The 11,485-nt window shown below is 37.0% G+C and overlaps 1 protein-coding gene across 2 annotated transcripts in view; it reads left to right on the top strand.

The window, feature by feature from the left end:
- LOC140135416 (uncharacterized) overlaps window positions 1-11,390 on the top strand; it is a 34,950-nt gene extending 23,560 nt beyond the window's left edge. For both annotated transcript variants that reach the window (XM_072156906.1, XM_072156907.1), the window contains exon 5: window positions 6,188-11,390. In XM_072156906.1, coding sequence (XP_072013007.1) covers window positions 6,971-11,389 — 4,419 coding nt within the window. In that variant the 5' untranslated portion in view covers window positions 6,188-6,970 and the 3' untranslated portion in view covers window position 11,390. The remainder of the gene's footprint in view (window positions 1-6,187) is intronic.
- The last annotated feature ends 95 nt before the right edge of the window (window positions 11,391-11,485 follow it).

Here is an 11,485-nt window from a genome sequence, read left to right on the forward strand (position 1 = left end):
AAGTAAAATAATGTTTTATTGGCAAGGCCGGTAGAATGTACATTGGTTGAACGAGACCAAACAAAGACTGGAGTAGCATAATAGGTAATAATAATGATGTTTCCCATGATTTATGTTTGTCAGTTTGATCAGAGATCTTAATAGTTTGATGTATTTACTTTTTACGGATAACAAAAGAAGTTGGCTTAATCGTGCTTATCAGTTTGATCAGAAATAGTTTTTTCCATTAACCACCCAGGGCGCTTTTATCTGTTATTTTGGAGAATTTTTGTTAAATGTTTGCCACGGTCAAAAAATGGATTTCCTTTAAACTTTCATATTTGACGGACCTTGACCTGAAACAAACACACATGAAATAAATTTGGGAAAAAAATATCCCCGTTGCCATGGTAACAGCCAAATTTTCATTTTAGGCCTATTTTCACAATTTTTGCATTTTTCAGCAGTCAATTTGTCAAGTTTTGAAGCCAGCGTTACTAATATACACAATATATATATACTGTTTTCTTTGTAAGGTATGAATAGGTCGAACCTTAGATGCCGCATTGAAAGTATAAAAATAATCACCAGATGTCAGGGTGGGTTATACCATTTATTTGAAATAGGGGTGTTTTTCATTTTTTCAAAGTATGAAAATATACCAACTTTGTATAGCTCATAAACCATATGGTAGTGCTCCGATTTCAACATCGACCACAGCATGTTGAGATGATACATTGGTCTTATGAAAAAGTTACATTTGAGCTTGGGGAAAACACATCTGTATATACAGTGTTGCCAGACATTTTCCTATTTTTCAAATTCAACACAAATCTCACCTTAAGTTAAATGATGTGAAAATGAAACATCATCCTTTCAAGGAACATTTATTAGAAAGAGAGTTTTTATTCATATCAAATTTGATCAGTTATAATGGTCAGTGTTGTTCTAAACCACATGGGTGTTGCCATAATTGGGGTTTTATTGTGATTTGTGGATATTTTCAACTTTTTAAAAGTTATAAAAATACCAAAATGCATTTCTATAATAAAGAAAGAAACATCGACCTCGTCATGTTGAGATGATACATTGGCCTTATGAAAAAGTTATTTTGATCGGGGGGGGGGGTAAAACATCAGTTTATACAGTGTTGCCAGATATTTTCCTATTTTTTCAAAATTCAACACAAGTCTCGCCGTAAGTTAAAAGATATGAAAATGAAACTTCACCTTCATATGGAACATATCTTTTTAGAAAGAAAGTTAATTTCATATTCAATTTGATCATCTGGGATGGTCAGTGTTATTCTAAGCCATATTGGTGTTGCCATAGCTGGCGTTTAATATGACAATATTTAGATATTTCCAGCTTTTTACAAGTCTTAAAAATAGTACACACCTTTAAAATTATTGTGGAATGAACGCAATATTAAGGTTAAAAATTAACCTAAGAACACTTAGTATGTGAATTTAAATTTTAAATTTGAGTTCGGAAAATATTTCCTTCTATACAGTATTGCCAGATATTATCACATAATTCAAAATTCAACATATGTTGAGCTTTTTTCAGCTTTTTTTCAGCTTTTTCAGCTATTTTTCAGTCTTAAAAATGCCAAAATACAATGGCATACATTCCTAAAATAAAGATGTGAAAATGAAACATCGACCTCATCATGCTGAGATGATACATCGGTCTTATGAAAATTTTTTTTCAAAATTCAGCACTAGTTTCACCTTAGGTTGAAAATGAAAGTTTATTAGAAAGAAATTTACTTTCATATTAAATTTGATCAGTTGTATAAATGGTCAGTGTTGTTCCAAACCACATGGGTGTTGCCATAATTAGGGTTGAAAAGCGAGATGTGGTTATTTTGAACTTTTTACTAGTTTTAAAAATACCAAAATACCATGGTATGCATTCCTTAAAAAATATGTGGAAGTGAAACATCAACTTCACCATGTTGAAATGATACATATTTGGTCTTATAAAACATTTACACTTAAGCTTGGGGAAAACATATGTTTATACAGTGTTGCCAGATATTTTCCTATTTTTTCTTTTTTTAACACTAGTTCACCTTAAGTTAAATGATGCGAAAATGAAACTTCACCTTCACAAGGAAAGTTTATTAAAATGAAATTTACTTTCATATTAAATTTGATCAGTTGTATAAATGGCCAGTGTTGTTCCAATCCACATGGGTATTGCCATAATTAGGGTTTAATAGTGAGATGTCGATATTTTTATAAGTCATAAGGGTTCAAATAGCGACGTTTTCACATATTTTTTGTGGACCTGAGAGCACATCAGACATATATTGAAATTTGCGATATAATACAAATTTTATGGCAAATGATTAAAAATTGATATTTTTGAAATTTAACAGATCTCAAAAGTAAATTGTATAAATCTAGTGATATGTACTTAAAGTGTATGTAGCTGGAATGAAAAGCCGTCCATATGAAAATTTGACCTTTCGTATTGAAGATATAGATTTTTTCACCGAAACACCTAAGGTCTTTTGGGGGAAAATCTATATCTTCACTATGAAAGGTCAAATTTTTCAATTAACATTAATTAATTGATTAGTGGTCGGCTTTTCATCCCATCTACATACACATCATTAGATTTATTAAATTAACTGTAATAAAACAAAAAAAAAAAAAATTCAATATGCATAATTTACCCTAAAATTTTTATTGTATCGCTAATTTAAAAAATCAAAATTATTTTATATCAGAAGGACATTCCTCGTATTCAAAATGCAATTTGGTATGTCTGATGTGCTCTCAGGTCCGACAAAAATACTGTGCAAAGGTGGGTGACCAACCCTTAAAATACAACACAGAAAACATCAAACATGTATACTTTAAAATATACATAAAAGCCATAATGTTTTTACCAATATACACATACTAGCAAGGCTAAAATAAATTAAAATAACATAAGATTGTTACATTGCAAAAAGATGCATACAAGAGTAAGATAATGTTTAAATTACGCCTACCCCATATTATTAAAGCACACATCCCAACTATACTTGCAAAAAAGATATGGGGAAGAAATGGGCAAAAAACTATATAGATCCAGCAAATGTCTCGAAAGATATGAGAATACATGTAGTCAAAGACAATAACGCACAGAACCTTTTCACAGCCAGACAAATTAATGTCCAGTTACCTTTCCCGAGAGGAGCTCGCAGGAGAGTCGAAAGTATGAAGAAGAAATGACCATTGAAATGTTGCACGATATTGTTGTTAATTCTCTGTCATTCAAGCATCCCCTGCTCATTGATGACATGAATTTGTATGAGCTTGTAAAAAGGAAGCAACTAAAATTAAGCTTTCAAGACTGAAGGAGATTTATATGAACACTTTTGCAGATACTTGCAGGGTTAAAGCAAAATAAAAATCACCAAATGTTGATAAAAAGTTGTCTGAGGAAATATCCGTTTCAAGTAGAAAAAGAGGTCTACTGGGCACAGTATACCTATGACATGACGCCGGAGGGGTTCTCCTGGTTAAAGGTATACGGGATGTGCCACGGTTTTGGGGGTACCTTAGCAATTTTGGTATGTCGATTGGTGGGTTTGCAGTGGAGACAATACACCAAATTGGGTGCATTAAGGCAAACGTGCCCATAAGAGCGCCAAATTAGGACAAATTTGTGTGCTTTTTGGGTGTTTTTTGTGAAAAATTGGAATACTATAGCTGTAACTTTAATAAGGTGTCATTTTAAAATTGAATATGTATCCACATTTCACTATTAACTCCATTTATAGTGGCATCATCTATGTGGTTTATTCATGGCAGCGATTTAAACAATATAAATCCTAAAGTGAGACATACAATGAATTTTGAACATATGTGATAATAACTGGCAATACTGTATAGAAGGAAATATTTTCCGAACTCAAATTTAAATTCACATACTAAGTGTTCTTAGGGTAATTTTTAACCTTAATATTATGCGTTCATTCCACAATAATTTTAAGGATGTGTACTATTTTTAAGACTTGCAAAAAGCTGGAAATATCTAAATTGTCATATTAAATGCCAGCTATGGCAACACCCATATGGCTTAGAAATAACACTGACCATCCCAGATGATCAAATTGAATATGAAATTAACTTTCTTTCTAAAAAGATATGTTCATTATGAAGTTTCATTTTCATATCTTTTAACTTAGGGCGAGACTTGTGTTGAATTTTGAAAAAATAGGAAAATATCTGGCAACACTGTATAAACGGATGTTTTACCCCCACCCCCAAATCAAAATAACTTTTTCATAAGGCCAATGTATTATCTCAACATGACGAGGTCGGTGTTTCTTTCTTTATTATAGAAATGCAAGTTGGTATTTTTATGACTTGTAAAAAGTTGAAAATATCCACACCTCACAATTAAACCCCAATTATGGCAACACCCATGTGGTTTATCTGGCAACACTGTATAAACTGATGTCTTAACCCGCCTCCCAGATCAAAATAACTTTTTCATAAGCCCAATATATCATCTCAACATGACGAGGTCGATGTTTCTTTCTTTATTATAGAAATGCATTTTGGTATTTTTATGACTTGTAAAAAGTTGAAAATATCCACAAATCACAATTAAACCCCAATTATGGCAACACCCATGTGGTTTAGAACAACACTGACCATTATAACTGATCAAATTTGATATGAATAAAAACTCTCTTTCTAATAAATGCTCCTTGAAAGGATGATGTTTCATTTTCACATCATTTAACTTAAGGTGAGATTTATGTTGAATTTCGAAAAATAGGAAAATGTCTGGCAACACTGTATATACAGATGTGTTTTCCCCAAGCTCAAATGTAACTTTTTCATAAGACCAATGTATCATCTCAACATGCTGTGGTCGATGTTGAAATCGAACACTACCATATGGTTTATGAGCTATACAAAGTTGGTATATTTTCATACTTTGAAAAAATTGAAAAACACCCTATTTCAAATAAATGGTATAACCCACCCTGACATCTGGTGATTATTTTTATACTTTCATTGCGGCATCTAAGGTTTGACCTATTCATACCTTATAAAGAAAAAATCATATTTATAATGTGTATATTAGTAACACTGGCTTCAAAACTTGACAATTTGACTGCTGAAAAATGCAAAAATTGTGAAAATAGGCCTAAAATTGAAATTTGCCTGTTACCATGGCAACGGGATATTTTTCCTAAATTTATCCCATGTGTGTTAGTTTGAGGTCAAGGTCCATCAAATATGAAAGTATAAAGAAAATCTATTTTTGACCGTGGCAATTATATTCTCAAAAATAACAGATAGTTCCTTTTAACAAAGTCATTTTGAGTGGGTGTTTTTTTTTATATTGTTTACATAATTACATATCGTCAGTCTGCTACGCTTTTTGCCCAAGTCTTTTTTTGTAATTTTGAGAACAAAGTACAAAATATGGTTCAAGCATGCATTTAAACATATTTTTTCACCAATCTTTGCACAAGAACAAATGATAATGATACAAATGAAAGGGAATAATCAGAAATGATTATGGTGATTACGTAACTGATGCATGCGTGAATCACATTTTGTTCTTTGTTCTCAAAATTACAAAAAATGACTTGGGCAATTAGCGTGTGTTGATGGCTCTGTGTTTGATACACAAGTAGTTGCATGCATGGATCCTGCACATAATGATAGAGGATCATGTGTAGTAAAGTCGCTGGGTGGGCACTTATAGGGGTATGGGCGGTTAATGGAACGAATACAGTATTAACTTTTTACAGATAATAATGCCAGAAGTTGACATGATTGTGTTGATCAGAATGATCAGAAATAGTTTTGATGTATTTATTTCTTACAGATAACAATGTGAGAAGTCGGCTTAATCATGTTTATCGGTTTGATCAGAAATAGTTTTTATTTTTTATGTATTCACTTTTTACAGATAATAATGCCAGAAGTTGACTTGATTGTGTTGATCAGTTGATCAGGGTTGCCAAACCCGCAATTTGGTAGCCCAATTGGGTGACTTTTGAAGATTTTCCTCGCGACTTTTGACAATTTCCTGTCCCATAGAAACCAATGGTTAAGAAAAAAAATTAGGCGACTTTTCGATTATTTGACCCGCGATTCGGGTTGAAATTTTTGGCAACCCTGAGTTTGATCAGAGATCTTTTAAACTATTAAAATTGTTTTGATGTGTTCTCTTTTTACAGATAAAAATGCGAGAATCTACACAGTTAGGAACCATACATGTTCGGATGGGTCTCATTGGCAACTGATTAATACCAGCGTAGAAGGGAGAAATAAACTAGCCTGGTGGCTAACATTACATATCTGTCGTAATACTAGTGAGAAGGGAATGGATCGTTCCAGTTCAAAGTGTATAGATGTTTTAAGGTAACACTCTTCAGAACACAGGCTTTGAGAGCAAAAAAAAATCAGAATGGCATCGACAGAGCATTCAGAAATGGAGGATGGCAGTTGCGGCGTCAGCTTTGGTCGTGAATGCACCATGGAAAGTCATTTTTCATGCAGTTTTTGCCAAGCAAGGTTCCACGGTACAGAGAAACTTCTTAGCCACATAATGTCACACACTGGTGACAATGAAGACAAAGAAATTTCAGAATCATCCAAAGAAACAACGGACGAGGGATCCATGATAAATGATTCGGGAAATGATACTAGTGCTAAGATGCCTAAGGTATATCCTGTGGTTCCCGCTCTTAGTGTTGCATTGTCATCAGCAATAAATGTGCATCCTAACAACAGGAAAAGAACCGCTGATGACATTTTATCAGACGGAAGGGAAGTCACTGAATCCGTATCAATGCAAAGTCTTGCAGATGCTCCAAAGTATTACTACAACGGCACCCAAGTACTTATATCAGAAGAAACGCTTGGGATGTTAACGCATAAACACAGACACCACCAGAAAAAAAAGACTGAAACTTTCAGAAACTAGTACTGCTACACAAGAGGAGATCAACTCTACATGTATGAACCTGGTTGAAGACGGAGAAAATAATAATGTATCAGAAATGACGGAAGAAGATGGAAACCGAACCGATGGGAAAATGGACGTTGAGGAAGTAGATCTTAAAATACATCGGTGTACAAATGATCCAGATAACTGTCATTATAAAACGGATGTGTTGACCAATTACAAACAGCACGTCATGGTGCACCACCGAAGCAAGGTTGACAGACGTATAGCTACTATGTATCACTACACGTCTGATCAGATAGAGGAGCACATTGAGTTTGAAAAGAATCCGATTACATCCGTACTGCAGTGTGTGTACTGCGTAGCAAATTTCAACGACCAACTGGAAGGTGCGGATCATTTGGAAGAACACCGCGGAGAGAAGGAATTCTTTTCATGCCGACTGCATTCGTGTAAATTTGGAAGCAGCCAATTAGCCGATATCGTGATGCACGTCGTCGAACATCTAGGTATTGTAAATTATGAACCAGTCGCAGACGACGCGGTAGTAGCCAGCCTATCGGAGTATGCACAGACCTCAAAGGACAATCTTTCAAAACAGTCTTCCACGTCGACACTTCCCGTATCGATGAATGAACAGGAGCCACACAAAACAGATGCCAAAGAAAGCCAAATTGAAGTTGATAGCAAGGAAAGATCAAGAGGAGACGGGTCTGGAAACGTCACAGTCATTGGTGCCATGGAGGAAGAGAAGAGTGGTGATACCCCGATTACTGCATTGCCATCATCCCAACAATCGGAACAGGTGGATGTACAGAATACATCTCAATCACAGGACACTGGAGGAAATGATGCAGAGAAGCGGTTAGAGAATCTGTCCTGTAATACCGAAACTAGAAGGGAAGAAGTTGCTACTATAGATGAAGAAGTGGTTGATATAGGTGTGCAAAATGACTCATCAAAGGAAATGGAATTACAAGAGGGAATGAAGACGGGAGATGAAGTGGTTGAGACAGTTGTACAAAATGACTCAAAGGATGTAGAATTAGATGAGGAACAGAAGACAGAAGATCTTGGCAATAAACAGATTAGTGAAAAGAGAATAGTTGAAGTAGGTGAGAATGAAAAAGATGCAATAAAGGATTTTGAAGGGAGTGATGGAAAAGAACAGGACTCATTATTAGATACTGAGAAGAGAGATAGCAAGGCAATGCAGATTCCTATTGTTGCAAATATTGAAGGAGAGAATTCTACGTTAACTGTTGCAGTCTTCAAGAATGTTGATTTCATCGTCAATGAGAAAGTAGTTGCAATGGAGCGGCCATTGATAGAGGAGCTTGAAGAAAGGAAAGATCTTGCATGCAACAAGTGTTCGGCAAAGTTCTCCAAGGTAGTTCATGCCATCGAGCACAGGCGATTGCATCACGGGGTGAAACCGTTTACATGTTCGTACTGCGCTTTCCAAGCAGCTCAAGAGTCCGTGGTGAGAACTCACGTCTTCAGAAAGCACCAACTGATACTTCGAGGGACGTCTACAAATAAACTGATACACGATTCGGCAACAAATACATTCAGTTGCCCATTCTGTCCGTCACCAAAAGTCAAATTCTTACTGTTGAAAGATGCAGAAGAGCATTTGAAGAGCCAGCATGTGTTTCTTGAGGATCAGCAGTATGTGTGCTATGTGTGTGGCCTTGAAAGTACTGTAAGAAAGGATATAGTCAATCATGCACTGTACAGCAGATGTAAACATAAAAATCAAGAAGCTTCAACAGATAAAATTGTTAAGAAGGTAGCCCAAGACATAGTTGAGTTGTCTCATAAATATACACCTGCTGAAGAATGGCATGAAATGCTCCACCCTGATGTCGTCATTGATTCGCAGGATTTAGGTGATAAAAACATTAGCAATAAAAGCCAAGACAAGGAGAACCAAAGCAATAGTGCGCAAAATGATACCAGATGCAAGATAGTAGATCTGGATGCTGCTGAAGACACTGAAAAAATGCACTTCAAGTGCACCTTGTGTGATTTCACGAGCGTGCAAAGACGCAAGGTGTATTACCACATTATAGATAGTCACAAAAGATGCCAGAGGGACTGTTATGATACATACACATACGTCATCGGTGAGGTCGAACAGAACATTAGTTTATCAAGGAATCCCATCACAGGACTTTACCACTGTCCGTTTTGTGATGAAGTATCCAAGAGGCAATCCACTGGAGTGATTGTTCACATCCGCGCCATCCATTCCAAGGAGAGACCGTACAAGTGCAAATACTGTAGCTACGACTCGGTCAGTTGGAGCGAAATCTTCAGTCATGGAAAAGCGTGGCATGACGTGGAGATACACTCCATGATCAAACAGATTCCATTCTTTGAATATGTGTCATCATTGGATGAGAAGTCCATCGCAAATGATGGTATGGAGGTGGAAGGCTCTAGCCAAACTGAGAGTGAGACCAAGAGCAAAACTGTCGAACAAAAGGAAATGAGCCGGGATAAGTCGTGGGTAGTAGAAGAAAGTTGGACGGCAGGATTTGGTACGTCTTTTACAATAAAGAAGAAAGGATTGGGTTCTGGAAGCAGTCCTGGAACTAGTAACAGTGAGGAAGCAGTGAAAAACAATGCTGGTACTAGTAACAATGAGAAAACAATGGAAACCAATACTGCTGCTAAACCGGACACCAAGATCACCAATGTTGCTAGACGTGAAATTGATGATACCAAATCAGCTGAAGTGGACCATAATATCAGAGAAATTTTCCAAAAAGCTAATTTGAATGTCGACTATATCATAAACATCAGCGACATTGAAAAGTTAGCCGTTTCCGATGCACAACTATGTCGCCTGCATTTTTGCGATAAGTGCGACATTGTTATCCAAGGTATGGGACCCGACATGATTTTCTACAGTGGTCACGGCTGCAAAGAAGATGACCTTGTGTGGTTTTGTAGCCATTGTATATGTGGTTTTAAGAACAAAGCGGAATTAGTAGACCACCTGAAGGCGAAACACAGTATTGATCATAAGTCATCGGGTGTAACTTTGCAGTTGAACCAAGCATTACTTCACCACTTGGTTAGACACATACGAGTGGTGCATTTACAAGCTTGCCCTCCATTTGTCTGTATGATTTGTGATTTTAGATCCATGTCTGGGGAACATTTGAACTTCCATCTTAATCTATGCCATGCAAAGATTGCCACAGAACTACCAAGGAAACGAGGTGATGTACTGAAACACAGGGAGGAGGAACAGGAAAATCAACGGTGGTGTAAGGAAAATGGGATTGATGCAAAAACATTGAAAGACAAATATATGGCATATGAGCCGGTGGAGCTTCCAAAATCCATGCGTAAACTCAAATGTCCTGTGATGGATGAGTATGCCTGCGCCTTCTGCAGATCCACGTTCAAAGTGTGGTGCAGTCTCAAACATCATGTGAGATGTCATATGAACGATAAGCCATTTAAATGCTTGAAGTGTCAACATACGATGGCATCGAAATCGGAAATGATCAACCATATCATTTGCTCCAAATGCAGATCTAATGATGTGCAAGGAATGGAATGTGATGACAATGGATCCAAGTCAAAAGCAGGAGACGAAACTTCAGACACTACCGCCAATACTCTTAACCCACAACCAGCTATCCAAGATTCCATGTCGGACGTAGCCCCTGAGGCTCCCAGCAAGATTCCCGAAGTCATGGAAAACTTGGAAAAGGGTAAACATTATATAGACAAAGTTTTCCAGATGGCAGCGACTCCCATATTGTATGACACACTGTCAGGGGATAAAACCTCTGAACCAAGGACAGAGTCCCCAGCTGATGAAGGTATCCAAGAAGCAAAATCAGATGTTGCATCTTCAGCAACACCAATGGCAGCTGGTGCGATTGTGGAAGAAAATAAAGAAGTTAAATCGTCCAAGACAGACTCAACATCACCATCCATAACTGCTTCGTCTCCAGTTGATTCACCAGCTGCACCATCTGATACACCAGTTGATGAAGCAGCATCCACTACACCAACAGTTCCACCAGTGTTGACAGAAACAGGAGCTATGTCTACCTCAGCTGATGAAAAGACCAAGGATAAGGAAGCAGGAGCTATGCACACAGGTGATGTGGAAATGGACCAATCTGGCATAGATTCAGCAAATGCAACTACTGATTTAGATGCCAGTGATGGAGAAGACATTGATGATGTGGTTCTAATAGATGATGACTCTGGTGATAGGACGGAGGATGGTACTGATGGAGCCAGTGGATACCTGTCGTCAAGTAGTAATTCTCCGACTCACAATCAGCGGGCAAGACGGCGGCTACCACATGAGATGCCAATGGGACCACAACTTGGTATTGATTATACTTGCAGGTATGAGCCATATAATGTTGACATGAAGGGTTCCATGAGTCACCAGTGTTCCTATTGTGGGCGGGATTTTGCGTCGGCTGAATAATTTAAATATTCACATTAGGACACACACGGGAGAGAAGCCTTACCGCTGTCTTCACTGCGGCTTCGAGAGCGGATACGACACGTCGATACGTAGACA

Source organism: Amphiura filiformis, chromosome 16, assembly GCF_039555335.1.
Source record: "Amphiura filiformis chromosome 16, Afil_fr2py, whole genome shotgun sequence".
Classification (NCBI taxonomy): domain Eukaryota; kingdom Metazoa; phylum Echinodermata; class Ophiuroidea; order Amphilepidida; family Amphiuridae; genus Amphiura; species Amphiura filiformis.